A 25,801-nucleotide genomic window follows, 5' to 3' on the forward strand; every position below is an offset into this window, starting at 1 on the left:
CTCCATATGTTCTGTATTAGTTCATAAATATGTCTGTATCGTGCCTCCCCACCGTATTTTAGAAGTTCTGCACATATTCCGTCTTCTCTCGCTGTTTTCCCGTTTTTAAGTTTGCATATTTCCTCTTTCACTTCTGTATAGGTCAATTCTTCTTCTTCTTCATCTTGTTCTGTGTTCGTTATTGTTTCTCTTTCTTTTTCTCTATCCGTGTTTTGATATATTTCTTCGAAATACTTGTGCCATTTTTTTGCTTCTATAGCTATATTAGCTGTCCGTCGTTCATACATTCTTCTACTTTTTGATTTTTTTTTTTTCGATTTAAAAAATAATTTCTTTGTCTTTTGCCTTTGATCTTTGTATTTTTCTCGTTCCTCTTCGTTGCTTGTGCTTAAGACTAGGTAACGTTACCCTATAATCATAAATTTATAAGTGAATCAGTTTGAATTAATTGTTACCTAGGAAGCGATACTCAGGGTAATTTACGTAAAAAGTGTATTTACAGTACAAATCGAAGCCTGATTTTTTATTCGAAAGATTTTTGTCTACAAAGTTGTTTACAGTAAAAATTGAAGCCTGCTATTTCATTCGAAAGTTAATAGTTTCATTTAACAAGGAATCGACAAGTTAAGAAGAGTTATCGAAGTGTTAAGAACTCGGTTCTAGTAGGGAGTTTTATCATCAAATACAATCATGAAAAGAACGATTTTCCCAAATGAAGAATGAGAAGCTCGAACATTTTTTTTTTCGTCTTTATAGAGGGGGAGTCTGGAATCTTCAAAAGACATATCGGTCCAGGACGCCGCCTGACTGACCTTAGTGCAGGATTCGTTCTTCGTACTCTTGGCGATAGTTCCCGAGGTACTTTAAAATGCCCTCTCGTCGCCGAGTCTACGCCGAACGCCTACCTGCTAAACCAGACCCTCCTCTGTCATCCAGCGATCCGGAAGCGGAATGGCCGCTGTAAGGCCGGCCATCACTTCCGAAGTACTATCTTTATTCATTCATTCTCCATTCATACACATCCACACTCCATTCATCAGCAAGGAGGCTCCTTGTCTCGTTCCAGGTATCGCGTAGAAGACCCTTATCGCTCCTAGTACGGCATCATTCCCAGACGGGCATTTCCTCCTTCCCCACAGTCTGACTCACGCCTATCTAACTCATACAGTGTGACCCACTTCTCTAGCTTCAACTTCCAGCATCTTTTACTCTTACCCTTGCCGTTGGTCCAGTTGTCTTTATTCCTCTTCCTTTTTCTTGATCACTGCACGGATATAGCTGTGTATGTTAGTCCAACCTGATTTATTTTCAATCATTCTCTCAATCATTTCTCTCACTGTAACAAAATTCACACCTGTCTCTCTCTCCATTCTGTTCCTTTCTACTATCCAGCTGCTGCAATCTAACATCGTATGTGTCACAGTGTCCGAGTATTCACAGTATAGGCATTCATCTATGTCAGCCTTTCCGAACCTAGAGAGGTAGGCCCTAAAACACCCGTGTCCTGTGAGCACCTGCGTCAGGAAATAATCCAGTCGCCTGTGGCCACAGTCCACCCAATCTCTTATGTTCGGGATCAACATTTTCGTAGACTGTGCCACATACTCCGTGTTGTTCTATTCTTCTTGCCATCTTTCAACTGACCTTTCCCTTTCCTGTCTTCTCTCGGCCACAGTAAGGTTTGGGCCTCTTCTCTCATAGAGCTCTTCTCTGTCCACCGCCAAAACATGCAACGGAACACATCCAGTGATGGTCCACAAGGCTGCCGCAGACACAGTCCTGTAGGCGCATGCCACTCGCAACAGACTTGTTCTGTCCACTTGTGTCAGAAGCCTCCTATAGGCCGTTATTTCTACCGTCTCACTCCAGACTGGTGCCGCGTAGAGGATGATCGACTGTACAACACCGTGTAAGACCCTCCTCCTTTCGGATTTGGATCCCCCAATGTTGGGCATCACCCTCCTCAACGCAGCCGCACTATTCGCAGCCTTCCGGACCACCTCCCGCACGTGCTCCCCCCATTTTCCATTGTGGTGCAATGTCACTCCTAGGTACTTTACTTTTTTCTTGGGTGTTAGACATGCTCCCGCACATTGCAATTCAATACTTTGCCTGTTCATTGTCCCCTGGCTTCGGTTTTCTCTGCCGCAAGTTTCGGTCCGTGCGGCGTCATTCATTTCTTTACGACGCGGCCTGCATTCCGAACCCGGTACTTGAGATCTGGCTCATCCCGGGCAACTACCGGTACAACGAGGTCATCCGCGAATGCGAAGGGGGTTGTACCCTCTCCGTATTCACAGTGCATAACTCCGTCATATGCCAGGTTCCATAGCGTCGGGCCCAAGACAGATCCCTGGGGTACCCCGGCCGTCACGTACACGATCGTGCACTTTTCCACCATAATCCTTCTCTCGGACAGATACTCCGCCACCACATTCATCAAGTAAGCAGGATATTCTCTCTCCTCCATTGCCTTCATTACCTCGTTCCACTGCAGCGTATTGAATGCATTCTTAACAGCAGGGCCACCCAGCGATGTTCATCCCCTCTGTTGCATCAATCGTGCTTTTCTCTTTACAAAAACCAAATTGTCTCCGAGATAAACCACCTGACCTCTCAATCATGTAGTCTATGCGTACTCGCAGCACCCTTTCATACAGCTTACTGATGCATGAAAGAAGACAGATGGGGCGATACTTTTCCCTAGCTTTGGGGAGCACTATTAACCTCGATGTCCTCCAAGGCTCAGGAAAGGTTTGTGCTTCCAGCAGTGCATTCATGTGTTCCAGAAGCCACGCAGGCTCCGCCCGTCCTAGACCCTTCACCGCCTCAGGTGGTATCTGATCCAGTCCGGAGGACCTACGCGCTACGCGTCTTAAGTGAACCCAATGCATCGACAAGTTCATCCATGGTAAAGGGTAAAGAGTAAAGTAAAGTAAAGAGAAGCTTATACGGTGAGTATAATATTATTCAGAATGACATTGCATTATAACTACTTGAGTTTGAATTAGATTAAGTCATTCCGGGAATTTATGTAGGTACCGGTATTCTTTAGACTTCTGACAATTATGAAATGTACAATAACCACTTGAATTAACCAATTAGTTGCAAAAATTTAAGATAAAATGAAGGAAATATAATAGCCGATATTATCAGCAATATAATCAAATAAAAAGTTCAGTTGTTATTCTCAGATATTTGAAATCTCGACTTAAAAATTATATTATGGTTACACAGATGAAATATGGAGATATTGATATATGGTTAACTAAAATTTACTATATATAAGACAGTCTTGTGGTTATAATAGAATAGACTATGCTGAGTGTTAATATATACATTAACTTTATAAATAAAATTCCACCATATTCATATGGCGTATATTACAGCACTACTGATTTTGTGAATATGATGTTACAATTTATAATAAAATTACAAAAATAACGAAAGCAGTAAAATATATTTACCCGCCTAATTTCGCTCAAGTCGATCTTGTTTCCTATAACACACAGCACCATTGGTTCATAGACATTTCCTTTCAATTCCTGCACCCACATTTTTATGCTTTCGAATGAATCACGGGAGGATATGTCAAAGACTAGTAATGCAGCATTTGCATTTCGGTAAAACATGGGAGCCATAGCCTTGAATCTTTCTTGACCGGCAGTGTCCCATATCTACAACATAGAAAAAATCGTAAATACTAACAGGTTTGTTACTATAATATTACTAAATCACTAGATCTCACACATGTTTAATATTATTCCTCTGAATAATATTAAATATTAAATCGAGATGTAAAAATAGAAATAGTGAAAAGTAAAAATGAGATGTGAGATCGAAGATGTGCAGAGTTGGATAGGTATATGGGTGGAACAAGAGTTGGGTAAGTGTGGAAGGTGATAAAGTCTCTCCAAGGGAAAGGAAAGGAAAAATCTAACTTACAGTTAATAGATCTAAAACAGTGGAAACACCATTATGAGGTCTTACTGACAGAGGATAGATGTAAATTCCAAGAGATCGAAATGGAAGAAATATCCGAACATACACAAATAATTATTGAGATAACAACCGGAGAGTTAAGCGATGCCCTCAAAAGGTCGAAAAACGGTAAAGCAGCAGGACCTGGCGACATCCCAATTGAGTTGGTAAAGTATGGACCAAATATATTACATGAGATGTTGGTTCAACTATTTAACAAATGCTTAAAAGGACAAAATATCCCTGGTGATTGGAATGTTGGATATATCAGCTCAATATTCAAGAAAAGAGATAAACGCAAATGCTCTAATTATAGGGGAATAACTATTACCAGCTCAGTGGGGAGGTTGTACGGTCGAATAATAAAAGAAAGAATAGAATCAGAATATGAAGACATAGAAGAACAAAATGGATTTCGTGCAGGACGATCGTGCACTGATGGTATATTCGTTCTGCAGCAGGTAATCGAAAAACGAAAGGCAAGGAATCTATCTACCCACCTATTGTTTGTAGATTTAGACAAGGCATACGATACGGTACCTTTGAAAAAACTGTTTCAAACATTGTCGAAAGTAGGTCTCAGTAGAGAGTATGTGGATGCTATCGCAAATATATACCAAAATACAAGAAGTGTCGTTAAAAAAGGAAACTTTGTATCTGAATCATTTCCAATAACAACGGGGCCTAAACAAGGATGTTGTCTATCTCCGACCTTATTTAAAATATATATTCAATCATCGCTAGAGCAGTGGAGGAAACAAGTATCCGGAATGGGAATAGACATAGGCGGTGGTAAATGTCTAACAACTTTATTTTTCGCAGATGATAAGGTAGTCGTAGAGAATGATGATGAAGACATGGGCTACATGTTTAGAAAACTAAAGAAAGAATATGAAAAATGGGGCCTCAATATGAATATGTAAAAGACAGAATATCTTAAAATAGGAGATGATGAAGAAGATCCACAGTTAGAAATTGAAACACAAAAACATGTAATGAATATAAATATCTCGGATCTATAATATCTAAAGAAGGCACTACCAAAAGAGACATCGAAAACAGAACGCAGCAGGGAGAAAAAGCGGTAAACATTCTAAACTCTCTACTATGGTCTAAAGATATTAGACAAGAAACGAAATTGACAATATATCGAACCTTGGTAGAGCCTATTATGACTTATGGGGCAGAAGTTTGCCAGATCACGCAAAAAGATAGAAAAAGATAGAAGTAGTAGAAATGGACTTTCTAAGGAGAGCGTGTGGTGTATCCAAAAAAGATAATATCAAGAATAAAGATATTAGAAGGAGGACAAATACTGTATATTCCAGTGTAGACTGAATTGAAACAAGACAACTAGTGTAGTATGGCCACGTGAAGCGATTGAATAAAGATAGATGGCCAAGGAAAGCTTTAACTTACACACCACAACAAAGAAGAAGAAGGGGAAGGTCTTCAGTTGCTTGGGAAGAAAATGTACGGCACATAATGAGAGATAGAGCCATCAAAGAAGACGAATAGATGGCCAGAAAATGATGGCGGTCGAAATGCTAGAAGCGACAGAGGCTGTAGGAACCTCGCTTATATATATATATATATATATATATATATATATATATATATATATATATATATATATATATATATATATATATATATATATATATATATATATATATATAATAATATTTAAACTCACCTGAAGGGTAACTAAATGATCTTCGGCAACCACTTTACATGTAAAAAATGAAGCACCCACGGTGGGAGCCGTTTGCTGCGGGAAGGATCTCTCCACATATCTAGTCACAGTGGCTGTTTTACCAACACCTACAATAGAATACTTTATTCAATTGCAAAATAAACTTTAAAAACTATGTGATGTGAAAACAAAAGTTTCTATTCGCTATCCTTTAAATTTACTTAATGGTATGTATCTCCGACCGGTTTCGGAGATACTCTATCATCAGGCATTTGAAACTACGAACGATTACAATATATAAGACATATCAACCACTACAGTACATTCAACCAACTTACACCTCTAAACGATTAACGGAATTCGCAGAAAACCTTTCATTGTAGTAAAAGGCATGGTAAACTGCACTGATGTTCTCCATAATGTTTAATACTTTGCTAAATTTTGTGTATAAAATAAATATATGTGGCATTAACCCGTTGTTCATATTTTGCTACATTTTTTTTAATAAATAGTATTCTTGCATAATGTTATTTAACGTAAATTTCTTTCACCTACTTGTTTAATAATTGTTTTCTGAAACAAATACTACCGTGCTAAGGATAATTTATATTCAAATTAGATATACAAAGTACTAAAATATCACTTTTCATTTTTGTTAAAAAATACTTCGGAGATTTTTTTTTTTTAATGGCTTTGGCTTGAAACCTTTAGCCACGTAATTACATATAGATATTAGTATTCATTCATACAGGATTGTACAAGGAGGACACTTTTCACGCTCAGGGATTCATCAGAGCGGCTTTATTGTAACAAACAAGACATAAACCACGGTTAGGTAGGTGGGCAACATATATGGTAAACATACAAAGGAAATATTCACGCATACGATCAATTTTATACTCATACCTTTAATTTAATTTTTGCAAGAAATATCATAATTATTTTAAAGATTTTTATATTGTCTTCACTTAATAGAAGATTTACGTTTAATGGTGTACTTAAACCCTCTTTTATCAATTCTTTTAGCAGCCACGTACTTGTATTACGATGTAGGGGGCAGTTGAAGAATATGTGATTTAAATCAGCTATACTAGTCCCACACTCACATCGGTCTGTTGGGAGAACTCATATTTTGTGTAGATATTTCGGAAAACATCCATGATTTACTTTTAATCTTAAGACAGTTGACACTGTGTTTCTGCTTAGTGTGACATCTTTGTAAAATTGTTTTACATCTACTGTTGGTTGTAATTTGTATAAATTAGTGCCCCTGCTTTCACCAAACTGAATCCATTGTCCGTCCCATTTAAATTTAATATGTTGTTTGATATAGGCAAGTAGGTCACATGTGTTAAATTCTTCTATCACCATATGTGGGTGCTGTAATGGATTTTTAACTATAGAATCAGCAATAGTATTGCCAACAATATCTGAGTGTCCCTTAACCCATAGAAATTTAGTACCATATGGATCTGATAGTTTTAGTAACTGTTGAAAAATTTCTAATATGAATATATTGCTATTTATTGTGAATTTAAAGTTTTGCAAGGAGTGTAATACTGACAGTGAATCACTGCATATGACAATTTTGTTCCACTGGTTTTCACAGCACAATTCAAGGGCTTTGTATATAGCACATGCTTCAGCAGAAAAAATGCTGGATTGATTATTTAAAATAAATGATTTTTTAATCTTCATTTTTGGTACAAAGTAAGCACTGGTTGTACATGTTGGTGATTTTGACCCGTCTGTATAGACCACAATATGATCTGAATAGCCACTTAAGATTTCTTTAAGAGTATTGTAGCAAAATTCATTTTGGTATTTAGGGATAATAATATTTGTAGCTAGAACACTTGTTAGATGTGGTATATCCAACGATTCCCAGATAACATTACAAGGGGAGTTTATTAACTTCAGTTCGTTGCAAGTTATAATTGCTCTTGCAAGTGGTGGAGAGTTTTTTTTAATGAAGTATGTAGATGTTAAATCAGCTGTATTTAATTTATTAATTATTTTTGCATTATAAGTGCCACGATAATGTTGGTTTAGGAAATATTTGCTTGCCAGATATTATCTGCGCAATGAGAGTGGGTTTTCAGATGCTAGAGCTAGGGTGGCTTCATTTGGAGTGCTTTTCATCAATCCTAACACAATCCTTAGAGCTTTAAATTGAATTCTATCAAGTTTACGTAAATTGGTTATGCTAGCTGACCCATATACCACACAACAGTAATCTATTATAGATCTTATATAGGCTCTATAAAAATTCAATGCAATGTTTTGATCTGCACCCCACGATCTCTTACACACCATTTTAAGAAAATTAATACCTTTTTCGCAGCGAACAATTGTATAATTAATATGTTGAGTCCAAAGCAATTTTCTGTCAAGTACGACACCAAGATATCTAAATTCCGAAACAATTGGAATATCATTGCCATGTAAGGTTACAGCGTGATGTTTAATAGGGTGTTTTCTTGAAAAAAATACTACGGCACATTTTGGGTACGAAATATTGAATCCATTTAACCAAGTCCAATTATCCAAGTTGTACATAATACATATTATGTACTTCGGAGATCATTAGGCTAATTTGCTTAATGTGTTTAGGATCTTTGTAAGCTGTTATATTATATTTTACCTCTCAAGCACAACAGTTAGAAAGTTAAAAAGAATTAATTGCAAATGTGCCTAAATACTTTACCATGGAAAGAGTCAATGGTGGACCTTTAAATTCATTATTATGTATAAATAAACGCGTTTGTGACGCACTCGGGATAATTGAAAATAAGCTAAAATCTGTAATGAAGACTGTCAGAGATTCTCAAGAAGATATTACTGTGACAGTATCACAAAGACAAGAAAACAACTCGTAAACATTCTAGAAGCATTGACTTACCTGATGGAGAAAAATTTGAAATTCGCAATATTTTGTATCGAATACGAAAACAATCAACATGTCAATTTAGATTCTTTACTGACCAAAATAAGAGAAAGACAAGTTTCTGAAATTAAGAGGACTAGCCTTTGGAAAGTGTTGAGAGATTTAGGATTTAAATTCAAAAAAGAAAATAAGGTTACTTTTATGCGAAAGGAGTAGTGTGGTTCACAAAAGAATTAAATTTTTGAGAATATACTAGACTAGACTTAAATCTGAAAATGCAACATTCGTATACTTAGATGAGACATGGATATTTGCAAAGGGTGGAATTAAAATAATTTGGCAAGACGACAGCATAAAATCAATAAAACACACAGATAGCGAAGGCAACAGACATCATTCTTCATGCAAAAGGGAAAGAAGGCTTTATAGAAAAGGCAGATTTGATTTTTTCTTCAAAATCAAAATCTGCAGATAACCATGAATACATCTTCTTCTTCCTATGCCGTCCCCATTAACGGAGGTTGGCGACCACATTTTTAAAAGCTTCTCTGTCCTTTGCAACGTGGAATAATTCGTCTACAGTCATGTTTGTCCAGTCTCGAATATTTCGCAGCCATGACTTCCTCTTTCTACCTATTCCCTTTTTGCCATCGACTCTATCCTGCATGATGACCTGCAGAAGACTATATTTATTATTTCTTAGTATGTGTCCAAGGTATGCAGTCTTGCGTACTTTTATCGTTCTCAACAATTTTTTGTCTCGACCCATCCTTCTCAGCACTTCCTCATTGGTGACCCTGGCAGTCCATGGAATTCTCAACATTCTCCGGTATATCCAAAGTTCAAAGGCTTCAATCTTTTTAACTATTTGCGCTTTTAGTGTCCATGTTTCTACCCCGTACAAAAGTTGCGACCAGACGTAACATTCAACAAACCTCAGTCTCAGCGCAGTATTCCGATTTTTGTCACAGAACAATTGTTTGAATTTTAAGAACGCTGCCCTTGCCATTTCTATTCGTACCCGGATCTCTTGGTCTGGATCTAATTCTGTGTTAATGTAAGCTCCCAGATATTTATATTTTGTCACTCTCTCTATTTGCTGTCCACCAAGAGTTAGTTGTTCATTATTTATTGGACTCCATGAATACATGAATGCAGATATGTTTGTTAAATGGCTTAAGGAGAAACTGTTACCTAGTCTGAGTGAACCATCAGTTATAGTTTTAGATAATGCACCTTACCATTCGGAGATTTTGGAGAAACAACCAAAACAGTCATGGAACGTACCGAGCTTAAAAAATTGGTTAGTTAAAAATAATATCAATTTTCCGGAATACGCCTTCAGAGTTACTGGAAATTTCGAAACGTAATGAAAAACCAACAGTTTATATAGTTGACCAAACTCTATTAAGTTATGGGCATCAAGTACTACGGTTACCACCGTATCACTGCCAGTTTAATCCCATCGAACACATCTGGGGTATATGTAAAACGTTTTATGATAATCACGTTGGATGCAGTGGATACAGTGATGATACAGTTAGGGAAATGTAGCAAAAAGCTCTTAAAACTGCAACTCCAGAAATATGGACCAAAACTGTAAACAAATGTGAAAAATTAATAGAAGGGTAGTGGATCCATGAAAATAAAATTAGTGAAATTAATCCAGTGATTATATATTTACAGAATGATAGTGGTAGTGAATTTAGTGATGATGATGATTTAGAAATTTAAATAATCAGTAAGTACACTATTATAATGTTATTTACAAAATAATTGTACAGCTGGTTAACCATTATATGTATACATTCATTGTTAGCCAAATAAACAATAATATTTAAAATTCAATGGATATAGGCCTCCTCCAAACGTCTCCAGTTCTCTCTATCTCTAGCTGCTGCAATCCAGTTTGTTTATATTCTCCTTAGGTCGTCGTCCATCGGGTGGGTGGTCTGCCTCGACTTCCCTTGTCGGCTCTTGGTCTCCATTCCAATAATCTCTTCGTCCATCTTCCGTCTTCCATTCTAGCAACATGTCCAGCCTGTTTACAACATGTTTTGTTTATTGATTCGCAGTATAATATCGTCTACGCCAGTTCGTCGGCGTATCTCCTCATTTCTCACGCGATCTTTCAAGGTCAGGCCCAGCATTGATCTCTCCATTCGCCTTTGTGTTACCCTCAGTTTTTCGGCAGTAGCTTTCGTTAAAGTTAGGGTCTCTGCTCCGTAGGTCAAGACTGGTAAGATGCATTGGTTAAATGCCTTCCTTTTCAGGTGAATTGGGGTATTTGTTTTAAAAATGTCTCTCATCCTTCCATATGCCGCCCATCCAAACGTGATTCGTCTATTTAGCTCGCAGGTTTGGTTGTCTCTGGTTATTCTAATTTCATGACCCAAGTATGTGTATTTATCGATTAATTCTACCTTGTTGTTATTGATCTGTATCTCTTCGCTGGGAACCATATTGGTCATCATTTTGGTTTTCTCGAAATTTATCTCCAGCCCAGTTTCTTGTAGTATGTCATTCAGTTCTTGGAGCATGTCTTTGATCTCTCCCAGATTATCTGACAGAAGCACGATATCGTCCGCAAAACGTAGATGGTTTAATCTTTCTCCATCGATGGATATTCCTTTCTGTTGCCATGTTAGTCTTTTAAATGCATACTCAAGAACGGTAATGAACAGCTTTGGTGACATGGTATCACCTTGCCTGACTCCCCTTTTTATCTTTATTTTATTAGTTGCTGAATGTAGACTTATGGTTGTTGTGGCATTTTCATATATATTTTTAACTATATTACAATATATGTGGTCGACCCTGCAATCTTGTAGTGCTCTTAAGATGGACGGTAATTCCACTGTATCAAACGCCTTTTTAAAGTCTACAAATATCAATGCCAAGGGACGGTTATATTTGTTAGTTTTTTCTATCAGGGTTTTTAGGCACTGCAGGTGATCGTTTGTGCCGTAATTAGGGCGGAAACCGGCTTGTTCCCGAGGTTGGTAAAAATCCAGCTTTGTCTCTAATCTGTTTGTTATTATTCGGGTGTATAATTTATAAAGAGGGTTAAGGAGACTGATTGGTCTGTATCTTTCAGAGTACAGTTATTGAATTATTCCACTTTGTTGGGATATTTTGATTCCATAGGCATAGATTAAAGAGCATTTGAATTTAGGTTATCGGTACTGAGCCTCCTATCTTTATCGCTTCCGTGACGACACCGTCCTACCCCGGAGCTTTGTTATTCTTCATCTTTTTTAGAGCCTTGTAAATTTCGTCCAAGGAGATTTCTGGGATATCTTCGGAACCCTGATTTTGAACCTTCCTCTGCTGATATTCAACTATATCTAGAGTCGATTCTAGTGTAGTTAGTTAGCCACCGTAAAATCTCTCGTCAACCAGTTGTCTATTAAAAAAAATAAAAGAAAGACACTCACAGTGTTACAGCATTGTAACATATCGCCAAAACATATTTCTCCCTTAATACGGTAATAATGTATTTTTTTATTATGAATACACAGTACATCTCTGTACCATGGTTCTTTGCAATATATTTATTTTTAAATGTATTTTACTACAAAAACGAGTCGAAAAATAGTTCTTTAAATGTCTCAAATTGTTTTCAATTTACACCTGTGTCTCAGACTCCTTTTTTGTATATATTTGAATCGTCAGTTAATTTAGATCAAGCTCGACAAAAATGACTCATTTCAAAAACAAGTATACGTGTGTTAAAGGGATGTAGACAGAGTCAAAAATGACGTCTAACAATTACCTTGCCAATGATCCAAGACGGCAATGAAGTAGAATATTTTTATAGTCAGTTAAAACAGACACTTAAAAGCCTAAAAGGAAATGTTAAAAATATTACTATTAAACGCTTAGAGGCTTTTAAGATGTGGTTGTATAGGTTCTCAACCTTTTTTACTCAGCGACGCACTAACGTACCCCTTACAGATTCGCGACACCCTTATATGTACAAATTTTTGGTAGTGGTAGGTAAGTACAGATGAATATATTTATTAAACATATTATTTTTTATTTCGTAAAAACATAACAAGCAAAAAACAAAACAGAAAGAATACATAAAATTAGTGTGAAATTCGACCCTGATGACTTTTGCAAAGTATATCTCTATCCGAGGACGAATTGTAGACAGACACACTCTCATCTCGCTGTCCACGTCAAGTAGTCGAGACCGGTAGCTAGATTTTATATTTTTCATAGCAGAAAATTCACGGCGTACGTCACGTGTTGCTCCGTCTTAAAGATAAGAAACAAGATAATATCTCGCTTTGCTAAACTATTCATAACGCAAGTTATGTCGGTTAAATTTTAAAAACAGAGAGGAAACAAATACGGATTGGCACTTTATTGATTGGTATAACGTGGTATAAACCTAATAGTAAAAAAAATGGTTGAATGCATCATTGATATATTATAAAAAGTATAAAATATAAATAAAAATAGCGTATTCGTAAATCTCGCGACACACCTGATAGGTTCTTCCGGCACACCAGTGTGTCGCGACACGGTGGTTGAGAACCGCTGGTATAGATGAACACTAAAAATACCGTGGACTGCTAATGAAGCAGTTCTCTTAACAGAGCAGAATCTACTCGTCAGCTGATTGATACGGCCAAATCCAGGAAAATAGTATATATTATATATCGACATAAAAAGAGTAGCGGGAAACTGGCTACAAGCGGCCCAGTGTAGAGAACACTGGAAAGAACTGAGGGAGGCCTATGTCCAGCAGTGGACGGGATTGGCTGATTGATGAATGTGGGAAAACAATATAATATTCTTCGACTAATAATAATGATGGGTAACATCGAAGGCAGCAGGGGAATTGGTAGAAAACAAGCCTCGTGGTTGAAGAATGTCAGAGAATAGCTCAAGGTAGAGATAGTCTTGCTGTGTTAATCTTTAGCGTCAAAGGGACTTGATAAGGCACGTTAAGAAGAAGAAGACTGTTTACTTATTTAAACGTGCATGAATATTAGCGATTTATTACAGTTATTCAGATTATTTACAGAAATTATAAGGTAGTCTCATGCACAATGTGCCACGGCATTAGTATGAAAAAAGAAAACTATTAATATTCCCTTCCTATTACAAAGATTAGAAAGTATTACATTTTAATCTACGCGTAATCTAAAAGGTCTTGATCTTAAATGAAGAAATAATATATTTACTATTAAGAACCAAAAAACTATTTTTGTGCTAGATTAAATTAAAATAAACATTAGTCTAATTGTTTCTAGTCAAAATTCCGGAACATTTCCATATTTCTACAACTATAATTAGTAAACAAATTTAGTGGTTGATGAAATAAAACCATTTGTGGTTTTCAAAGCACTAATTGCTTTCTGATGTTTAACTTTATAAATAACGGTACATCAATATAAGTAGATACTTTGAACAATTTACGTAGAAAGTTTATTGTATACGCCAAAAGAGTCGTGGTTCTCAAACTGTATCAACTTTTTATTAATAGTAAGGTAGTTATCAAAACCTTAACATTTTGATTATTTTTTTATTGCAATTTGTTATTGCACTTTAAAAAACAGTAAACAATCGTATAAAAAATAAGGTAGTATTGATTAGGAAACAGTATTCAATGGTGTGCAATCGAAAAGTTGAGTAATGGGGCTTGTTATTTTCTTTCCGTAGTAATAGTCCAGGGAAATAAAATTTTGCTTGTGACACTGAGCCCTCCAGGCAAATGACAGTTTGAGTCTATAACAAGAACCTATATAAGTGATGGATTCGACCGTTACTTGATGAAAATTCATTTTATATGACAATAAAAAACTGAAAATAACTTCCACAAAGCCTGATACAGCTGTAGTGATAAAATATAATAAATTTTGTGGAAGTTTTGAAAACAAAGTTTTCAGTGTTTTATTGCTATATAAGAACCTATATGTTTGCCAGTGGCAGATCCAAAAATTTTTGTCAAATACCCTACGGGTGCAAAGAAGGGTAGAACATTAAGGGATCTTAAACTTAAACAAAAAAAATAATTTAAACCCACATACTCTATGACAGTAAAATCAAGTGTATAAGACTATTAAAAAAAAAGGAAAATTGTTAAAATATAAATACTGAAAAATCAAGGACTGTCAATTTAAACTAGTTATTTTAAAGACAATTAATTTAAACCCACCTATCCTATAGCTACAAAATCAAGAACAAACCAAGGATAAATAAGTATAAACCAAAGTTAAGTAATTTAAATGCAATAACTCAATGTAAGTGTAAACATTAATGAATGTATTTAACATTCCTAATAAACTCTATCTTATCGTTGGATATCCGATATCAATTTGTAAAAACATTCATTTATTCCTTATTGCTATACGGAGTGGAAACATGGACTCTCGGAATTACAAGTATGAGGCGTATAGAAACCTTTGAAATGTGTGTTTTTCGAAGAATGCTGAAGATTTCGTGGACAGATCACGTGACCAACAACGAGGTGCTGAGAAGAATGAGGACTGAGAGAGAACTCCTAAATATTGTAAACAACAGAAAAACGAGTTATCTAGGACATATTTACAGAGAAGAAAAATATAACTTTCTACGATTCATAATGGAAGGGAAAGCAGAAGGAAAAAGAGGTCCAGAAAAATGCTCCTGGCTGAAGAATGTAAGAGACTGCACAGGCATGGACACACATTCGATACTAAGAACAGCTCAAGATAGCTCAATTTGCTGTAGTTATAGCTACCCTTTCGTAATGAAGAAGAAACCTTAAGAATAAGTGTAAACAGCATTTTATTTAAATTGATTTATTCAACAAAAAACATAATATAATTAAGGAATAGTTATTTCTATAATTAGGCATATTAGGCTATAAGTGAGTTAAATATTTTTTTACTCGCTATTGAAATTTTTCTCACGAATTGTCAGCAACAGCCGGCAACGAGTGGTAAATAAAAGTTTAGTCATTAAAAATACTATAAGAATAAGATAAGTAAATATTATATAATTTTATAAAAATGTATTCTTTTCACCTATCCGATTTAGCAAATTGCTCTATGATTGCATCAACATCTAGACAAATTTCAGGATGCACATTGGTGAGTGCTAAACCAGTTAACCTTTCCGCAGAAGTTCTATTTCTAAGCCAAGTCTTTAGACGCTTAAGCGTAGAACGCTCTGTTGTTGCTGCACTGACTGGCAGTGTAATTAATATTTGCAGAAATATTCTGGTATTTGGATACATATGAATATCGCAGTTTTCTAATACTTCTAAAATAGAATCAGGAAGTTTTCCATTATTTTGCACGACTATTTTCCACTTTTGGAAAACTCTTGTTCTACTGTGGAATATGCAATAAGTAGTTGGTCCAATAATATCCTGGAAGGTGTCAACGATTTTTTTTTGCATTTTTATCTTCTGGTGTGTTATCAGTTTTAGGTAAAACAACTCGAAAATTAAATAGATTCAAAACTTTCGTTGAAAGTCGTTCTTCTCAATCAGTTAAGATATTATCTAAAAAGGGTAAATAAATAGATCTTCGGAAATATTCTTCGCAAGAGTTAGCAGATTGGTTTTGACGACAGGTTAGACAGAAACTATACGAGGCATCTTCAATTCAATGTCTAGTTGTTCAGCTATTTGTTTACTTCATAGTAAAGTTTGCTAAAAACAGATTCAGCATTTGATCTTTTATTTTGAAGAATGCATTTAGTGTCCTCTATGGCCTCAGTAGCCTACTTAAAATCTAATTTTGGTGACTAAAAAAAACGACTTGTGATGCAGTTGTACCTAAAACATCACTAAGACAAACTACTGTTTCACAGTTTCACAAATACCTTGGACATCAGCCCTCAGTTCCTTTATTTGTATTCACTAACGTATCAGACAGAGCGAATGCAACAACAATATTCACTTTGATATTTATTATAGATAAATTATAAAATGTAGCACAGTCTCAACAATTATAATACATATTCAAATTACAAACAACCAATTCGTAAACAAAACTGAAGATAAGAAATACCTAATAGAAAATAAAAATGTGCGGATTTCGTGCGAAAAGTCATGTCATGTAGGTACATTGAATGAGCAATAATGTGTGGACGGTAATTCTATCTCATCGATAATCGAACGATTCTTTGCCACTCAAATGACGAATTGACAAAATTTGAAAATCGCGTAACTCTGAATTTGTGGAAGTCTTAGTCGAGGTATTAATTTATTTAGAATTACTGATTTTTTTAAAGAGAAATTTAAAAAGGCTTCCGTGTAATTCTACACTTACCCTTAGAATAAATGAGTTTGAATCATTTCAACTCTTGACTTCCTGCTTATAGGGTTGATGGGTTTTAAATTATTTTTTTTTTAGGATTATTTGATTGACATTTAGTTTTATTTTGGGGGTGGTCATGATCCCCGTGACCCCCCCCCCTTGGATCCGCCAATGATGTTTCCTGCAGTCAAAAAACGGCCAATGTTTGCTCTCTATCAGCATTTCAAACAAATTTGAGAGTAAGAAACTTATAAGTCATATAAAAAAGCTTTAAAATGGCGTTTTTGAAATGTTTCTATTCTTATTTGTTGCTTAGAAAGTTGCAAAATAAGCCATTTTTTATAAATGTTAATTTAACTTTTTAAAGAATGAGCTTAGAACCCCTTATATTACACTGTTGATCTTGTAGTGCTTAAAATATGATCAAAATTTCAAAGCGATCGGTCAACTAGTTTAAAAAATTATTTTATTTGTTTATCCCAAATTAAATTTTTTTGAACAATATAAGTCAGAAAATAATGAAATTAGAGTAATTCTACGGGAAGCTCATGAAAGAAGGAGATTCATTCTACTAATATTATTAAAAAAAAATAAGAAAAACAATTTTGAATATTGCAAAATCATTTTGCAAAACATGTCGATTTTTTACATTAGAATAATTAGAATAATTTTTTTAACCATAGCCTGCAAGAAAATTATTTTTTCATATTTGGAAAAATTTTATTTTTCATAAATTTAAAAAAGAAGTTGTCCTAGGATAATTTGGGAGGAAGTAAATCTGTCACTCACAGCAGTTTTGTTTATAATAATTAATAGATTAAATTAGCACGTTTTGAAAGAACATACATTAAAGTTTTATTGTGCCAAATTCGAAAAAGATTGCTCTTCGACGAAATTGTTCACAAAGCTTCAAAATGTGGTCCTCAAAATCGGCCAGATTTGAAACTGGCTGAAGCGGTGGAGGGGGAAGGAACTGTTAACTGTATCTCTGATTTTTGTTTATAGATTTCGACGTTTCTTTTTTTTATTTTGTATGTACTTTTTGTGTACATTACGAATATGCATTATGTAAATAAATAAATTGTTAAATAATCCATCTATCTTTAAACTTTTTTTTCTTTTTTTTTTTGGTAATATTTGAGGAATTTTTATTGTAAAACATAATTATTTATGATTAATACATACTTCTTAAATAAACGTCGTAAATAATTTATTTATAAAAAGAGAAATCAAACGATTTCTACCTAGCGAAACCGAATTCAAATGTTTGCCACTGTGTTTCCTAAAACTTGCGAAACAAACAGCTGGATAAATTGCTCGGCAAGGGAATCTAAAATTGCATTCCACATGCCGTTCATCCTGCTCAAAATTCGTAGTGAATAATTTATTTATAATATATTTTATAAAAAAAAACAAATTATACTGTATTTGACCTTAATTGGTTAGTAACTAATTAAGTCCAAAAAATCGACTACAGGAAAGATATAGGTTCTTGTTATAGGAGTCCATACTACTCAAAACAACTTTCGTTTGACTGGAGGGGTCAGTGTCACAAAGAGGGTACTTTTTTTGGGTTATTTCCCTGAACTAACCTAAACCATGACATTTCATATGACATAAAATAAATACGATCATAGTCTAACAAGCTATGTAAGAGACTCGTTAATATTCTGCTCAGCGTGGTACTATTGTTAAAGGTATGAAATTACATAAACAAGGGATCATTTCACAAAGCAGTTATGTTTATTGCTTATGAAATTTCACACCTCGGAACAATAGCACCCTGCTGAGCTGAATATTCATGACTCCTAGATTGCTTGTTAGACTATACAATCAGTTCAAAACGTGCAGCGACGTTGTCCCAGATCTAGACTCCATATCAGTAGAATGATGGATACAAAAGTTGTTAAAATAGCAAGGACAAATCATCAAGAGGTAGAAGAAATATCGACGGACTGCACAATATTCCATTGAGGCAATAATAATAATAATAATCTAGCAATAAAAAAACAAAAGTGCGTATATAAAGGAAGAAGATTCAATTCAATTGGATTTAAGTCAAGATGTTTAAGAAGTAAGTAATCCCAAAATTGCATTCCCATGTTGTATTAACAGTTCATCTATTTCGAATGTTTTAAATGTTGATTTAATGAATTTAACAGTATTATATAAATCAGGCTTTAACATACTACGATTGAAGCAAATGTTTTTAGACCTTAAACAATATATCATAACCTGTTTCCTGGTATTAGAATGTGGTGCTTTATCTTTTTTAACATTATGTTAGGGAGCATTGTTAATTACTACACCAGATTTCTTTGTTGTACCCCACTGTTGTCGCATTGGACTTATAAATAAATTTAGCACTCGGGGATAAAGACTGCCAGTGTAAAACTTGTTGAATAAAATAGACTGGTAGCTGGTAAATTGTAGTGGTAAATATTATTGATTTTTTACTTCCTAGTCATGAGATTACAAATAAGTTTAGACATGACAAAACGCACACATATTAAATTTAATATAATCTTTATTTTCATAGTCTGCTAAAATTCTAGTTTTTCTCTATATAAATATTTGAATTGAATTATTCAAATGGATTTAAAACAAAAGAATAAAACTGTAATCTATTTTAATAAATAAATTTTAGTTAACTATACAACTAAAAGTACAGCGTAAGGTCAATAATGTCAAAAAAATTTTAAGGTAGCATGTAAATATATTTTAAATGTCTCCACATAATCAATAACCAAGAACATATCCAGTATTGTTATAATTACAAGGATAAAACTAGATAAAATGTTAATCATTTGTAGTTTCTGTAGTTGGGCAATCCCTGGGGATTCTCACAGTGATTGCAGCATTGCTATTTAAATAAGATTAATATGTAAATAATGACATGAGCAATGGAGACTTTGAACAAGAAAATAATCTACATGTTAAATAAAAATGTACAAATTCTAGACTTGACTAGAGATATTTCTCCTAAATTTAGAAAATATAAATTAAACTAATCTTGACATACATGATTGGGATATCAAAAATGTTGGCCGGCCAGATGTTGTATCATCATCAAAGCCTTTCATTCTCGCTCTTAGGGTTCTCTGATCCGCTTATTGTGGTGAATAATTCAGCATTCTTTTTATGCATTCTCAAAATTTGTTGTATGAGTTGGCTTTTGTTACAATTTTCTTCCATTTATTTCTATCTGTACATAGTTCCCTCTAGTTTCTCACAATGAGGATTTTGATATCTCTCATGACGTGGCCCTCCTATCTCACTCTAGGTCTTCCCTCATTTTATTCGTTTCTTATTTTTCCTGTTCTTATTATATTCCTATTCTACACTTCTTTTATTTTGCCATTCACAATTACTCCCAAATATTTAAATTTCTTCTTTCTTTCTCAAAAGTGTAATTTTCTATCTAGATTTTTCTAGTCTTGTTACCTTTTCTTCTAGAACAGAGTAGATGTTTTGTTTTCTATATAATTCAGCCTTTTTTCCAATCCTCAGACATTTCTCCTGCTTCCCATATTCTAACTATTGGGTTGTAGATGCTTGTTAATAATTTATCACCTAAATTTTTAATTACCTCATTGGGAATTTCATCCGGGCGAAGTGTTTTTTTCTGTTTTATTTTTTTAATGTGTAAATATTCATCATATATTCGTATCCCTATTTTATTATCTCTCATGTCTTCTATTGTGCGTTCTTCTTCTTCAGGGCTATATTTGCATCTATATAGTTCTGTGAAGTACGTTTACCATGATTCATTGTCAATTTTAACCACTGGTTTGCATTTTCTTTATTTAGGTATCGAAATAGTTTAGCACTGCTGTTACCATTTTCTTGGCTGAAAAGAGACTAAGAGCCACAGAGATGGACTATTGGAGACAAGCAGAGGGAAAATCAAGACGAGAAAGGACCACAAATAAAAAAATCATACATATTATGGAGGTAAAATATGACATAGACGAAATATGAACGAAACAATTAATATGATATGGACATGTACAAAGGATGCTCAATAACATAATCCCAAAGAAAGTAGTCTTAGTCATAGTAATCTTTATTTTAAAAATACATATTGTTACGATAAATATACTGGCCTAACTTTTATGACTAATTATTCTGTTTTATTGTAGAAATTTCGGTGGAAGTCTAGAACCAAAATTATGGTGAATGAGCCGGCTAAGCTTCTCGATCTTTCGATGCTGTTCTAGTATATCAGGATTTCGTATATAAATACAACATTTTTATATGGAGGGCAGTTAATACTCAAGACCCGCGCTCGCGAATTTGTACGTACGGATATAATAAATTATTGTAAGATAAGTTAATATAAATAAAGAAATAAATTAAATCCGTAAGTGTTATAAATATTGAACCTTTTAATAAATTCACAACAAATGGTGTCAGAGTGAGATCGAACATAAATTAGACTTATAATAATAATACAAGTGAATATAAAATAAATTGTGAAAATGGCTACGATTTATGAGCTGACAGTGACTAATTTAAGAAGACATCTTGAAGACAGAGAATTATCTTCCACCGGAAAAAAGGCTGAGTTAGTCCAACGACTAAAGAACGCTTTGCTAGAAGAAGGACTAGATCCAGAGACTTATATATTTGAAGACAAACATGATGCTGTCATCTCGTCGATTTCGAAATTGGAGAACAAAGTTTCTGACGATATTTCGAAAGTTTCTTCTGATGTAGCCAAAGTTTCCGGCGACATCGCATCATTAGAGAACAAAGTTTCCGACGATATTTCGAAAGTGTCTTCTGATGTAGCCAAAGTTTCCGGCGACATCGCATCATTGGAGAACAAAGTATCCGGCGACATCGCTTCTTTAGAAAGCAAAGTTTCTAACGAGATTTCTTCTCTGGAAAGCAAAGTTTCTGCTAACATCTCTAAAGTCACTTCTGAAATATCTGCTCTTGACGATAGAGTGTCTTCGCTAAAAAACCAAGTTGCTGCCGATAAGTTGGCCTTCGAAGAAAAGATTAAAGAGATGGAAAGGAAGATGGAAGAAACAGGGACAGCAGAGAGAGGTAACAATCCGATTACAGTGGAGATAAAAGAAGACGAGACGAAATTTAAGTTGGAGACACGGCCGAAATTTGAAGGAAGTGGAGGTTCTATTCATGTTAAAGTCCCAACTTTCGACGGAAAATCATCATGGAACAACTACATGAAACAGTTCGAATCAGCCGCAAGAGCAAATGGATGGTCTGAAAAAGAAAAGGCTGTAAACCTGACTATCGCTCTTCGAGGAGATGCCTTAGATGTGCTTCAGACCATAGCCGTAGAGGAGACCGATGATTTCGAACAACTGAAGAAGAGGTTAAATATGCGATATGGCCACGAACATTTGGAGCATGTATATCAGTCACAGCTTAAAAATCGTAGACAGAAGAAAGATGAGGCTCTTCAAGAATATGAGGTAGATATTGCCAGATTAGTACGATATGCTTATCCAACAGCTCCCGAAGACATGATGGAAAAATTGGCCGTTCAAACGTTTATTGATGGTCTTCGTGATCATGAAATGCAGAGAACACTACGATTAGCTCGTCACAAGACGCTGGTTGATGTCCTATCCGCCGCCCTCGAATACGAGTCAGCTACGCAGGCCTCTGGCGGGTACAGTAAAGTTAGGACTGTAAAAGAGGAAGGAGATGAAGATAAACTTGACCAGCTCGTTAATATGATGAAAAGCATGACATACAAGAAAACGAAGACCATCAGATGCTGGAATTGTGGCGAAATAGGACACGTACGAAGCTCCTGTAAGCACCCTAGGTACGACGCAAATCAAGAAACTCACCATCAGGAAAACTAGAACGGGTCAGCCTTAGGGGGGCAGCTTCGACCCAAAACTTTTCCAAAGACCCTCTCATACTAATAGCTTCTTTGAAATGTCGTGAAGATAGTGTATATGTAGATGGAGACATAAATGGTAAAAAGCATACGTTGTTGGTGGATACCGGAGCGACCAGAACCATTATACGCCCGACAGTTATAAACAGCCGAAAGAAACTGTTACCAACGAGGTTACGACTTCGGACCGCTACAGGTGAAAATGCCAACATTCATGGAGAAATCCAGGTACAATTGGGAATTGGGGCAGAAAAGTTTGTCCATACTGTTATAGTTGCTGACATCGAAGAGGATGTTATATTAGGAATGGACGTAATGAATATGCATGGATTCCAATTGGATTTTAAGAATAAGGTAATCAAAGTTGGCAACGAGGAGGTATTTCTCCATCCACATAATGACAACACTGTGCAAGCAGCCATTACAGAAGATACAGTCGTGCCTGCGAGAAGCGAAACGATCATAGTAGCGCGACTACAGGGAATTGTAGACGAAGGGAGACCTGTTATGATGGAGCCTTGGAACCACGACGATGAGGTTGGCCGTGGAATCATAATTGGAAAGGAATTGGTGACTTCGGCTAAAGAAATTCCTGTGAGACTTATCAATGTCAACGACTACCCAGTGACCATAAAGAAAGAGACAAAAGTAGGAACTTGTGTACCTGTGACATCCATAATTCGTCAGGCGACAACATCTGATCATTCCAACGACAAATTCGACCAAATGGTTGCAGTTGCAGGACAGTCTCTAAATCAGATGGAGAAAAGGAAATTAAGGGAATTTCTTCGGCAGTATCGTGATATTTTCGTACCGAAAGGAGGAAAGACGGGAAGAACTACCGTTGTTAAGCATAAAATTGATACTGGTAATGCTAAGCCAATTCGTCAAACAGCTCGACGATTACCACAGGCGAAGAGAGAGGAAGCTGAAACGATTGTTCAGGAAATGAAGAAAGACGGGGTGATAGAACCTTCTACGAGTCCATGGGTCTCTCCGGTGGTCCTGGTTAAGAAGAAAGACGGAACGACGAGGTTCTGTGTGGATTACCGTTTGCTGAACAACGTTACCAAGAAAGATAGCTATCCTCTGCCTCGGATCGATGACACATTGGACACATTGGCTGGAAGTAAATTGTTTTCTACTTTAGACTTGAAGTCTGGATACTGGCAGGTAGAAATGGACCCAGTCGATAAAGAAAAGACAGCCTTCACCACAGGATCTGGATTGTGGCAATTCAACGTTATGCCATTTGGACTTTGTAATGCTCCTGCGACATTTGAGAGGCTTATGGAAAATGTGTTGAGAGGGTTATCTTGGAAAACATGCCTGGTTTATTTAGATGACATAATCGTCTTGGGGGAGACATTCGAAGATCATTTGAGGAATTTAGAAAACGTTTTTAATCGACTTAAAGCTGCCCAATTGATGCTAAACCCCAAGAAGTGCCAGCTATTTCAAGGTAAAGTCAATTATCTGGGTCATATAGTCAGTAAAGAAGGAGTGGCCGTGGATAAGGGAAAAATCGATTCCATTAAGGAATGGCCAAAACCAACTGACAAACATCAAGTGAGAAGTTTTCTTGGACTATGTACTTACTACCGGAGGTTTATTAAGAAGTTTGCAGATATCGCTAAGCCATTAACGCGACTTACAGAGGAAGCAAGAGAATACCGCTGGGATATAGACTGCCAAAATGCCTTTGAAACGTTGAAAAAGCATTTAATAACAGCACCAATTTTGGGGTATCCACTGCCAGAAGGAGAGTTCATCTTAGATACGGATGCAAGTAACGTGGGAATTGGAGGAGTGCTGTCTCAGATTCAAGGAGGACAGGAACGAGTCCTCGGATATTTTAGTAAAGTCCTTTCAAAACCTGAGCGGAATTATTGCGTCACGAGAAGAGAACTTCTGGCAGTAGTGAAATCAGTAGAGCACTTCTATCAATACCTCTATGGAAGGAAGTTTTTAATCCGAACCGACCATGCCGCCCTTAAGTGGTTGATGCAGTTTAAGAATCCAGAGGGTCAGATAGCCAGGTGGATCGAACGACTCCAAGAATACGATTTTAAGATTGAGCACCGAGCCGGAGTTAGCCACAGAAACGCTGATTCTCTTTCCAGAAGGCCATGCCCAGCAGAGTGTCCTCACTGCAACAAAACGGAATCCAAGGAAGCAGCAGTGCTAAGAACGACGATTGTCAACGACGACTGGACGCCTACTAAGATAAGGGAAGAACAAGAGAGAGATCCAGTTATACAGAAAATCCGAAAATGGAAAGAGGAAAACCGTCGACCACCTTGGCAGGAAATATCAAACCTATGCTCAGTAGTTAAGACGTATTGGGCCCAGTGGGACTCATTTATCATCGAAGATGGCTTGCTTAAACGAGTCCTGGAAAATGATGACGGTTCAGAGAAGAGAAGACAGTTGGTGATCCCAAAGAGCAGAATAGCCGAAGTACTTCGTCAGTTACACGACAGTCCATCGGGAGGGCATTTTGGTGTAAGGAAAACCCTTCAGCGAATTCGGGAACGGTTTTATTGGATGAACAGTTCCGACGACGTAAAAGACTGGTGTAAGAAATGTACTATTTGTGCTACGAGTAACGGGCCTCACCGGAAAAGGAGAGCTCCTATGAGACAATATAATGTTGGAAGCCCGTTTGAAAGAATAGCTTTGGACATTGCAGGGCCATTTCCAGAAAGTGAAAATGGGGGCAAGTACATGTTGGTAGTAATGGATTACTTCACTAAGTGGGTCGAGATTTACGCACTTCCAGACCAGAAGGCCGCCACCGTTGCAGATAAGTTGATCCAAGAATATATCAGCCGATTTGGAGTGCCTTTGGAGATCCATAGTGACCAAGGCAGGAACTTCGAAAGTGATCTATTCCAAGGAATATGTGATAGACTAGGCATGAAGAAAACAAGAACTACCGCGTATCATCCGCAATCGGATGGTATGGTAGAACGAATGAATAGGACAGTTGGCAAGTATTTGACAAAAATGGTGTCCGATCATCAGCGAGACTGGGACCAATACCTTCCGTTCTTCACAATGGCCTACAGATCTGCTGTTAACGAATC

General features: G+C 36.0%; 1 protein-coding gene across 1 annotated transcript in view; it reads right to left on the reverse strand.

Annotated features, from left to right (window-relative positions):
• Positions 1-25,801, reverse strand: part of LOC140441139 (uncharacterized) — a 55,295-nt gene that overhangs the window by 24,332 nt on the left and 5,162 nt on the right. The window contains exons 2-3 of the mRNA XM_072531603.1: positions 5,678-5,805; positions 3,468-3,677 (exon numbers count right to left, since the gene is read on the reverse strand). Of these exons, the coding sequence (XP_072387704.1) occupies positions 3,468-3,677; positions 5,678-5,805 (338 nt within the window). The remainder of the gene's footprint in view (positions 1-3,467; positions 3,678-5,677; positions 5,806-25,801) is intronic.

Source organism: Diabrotica undecimpunctata, chromosome 5, assembly GCF_040954645.1.
Source record: "Diabrotica undecimpunctata isolate CICGRU chromosome 5, icDiaUnde3, whole genome shotgun sequence".
NCBI classification, from domain to species: domain Eukaryota; kingdom Metazoa; phylum Arthropoda; class Insecta; order Coleoptera; family Chrysomelidae; genus Diabrotica; species Diabrotica undecimpunctata.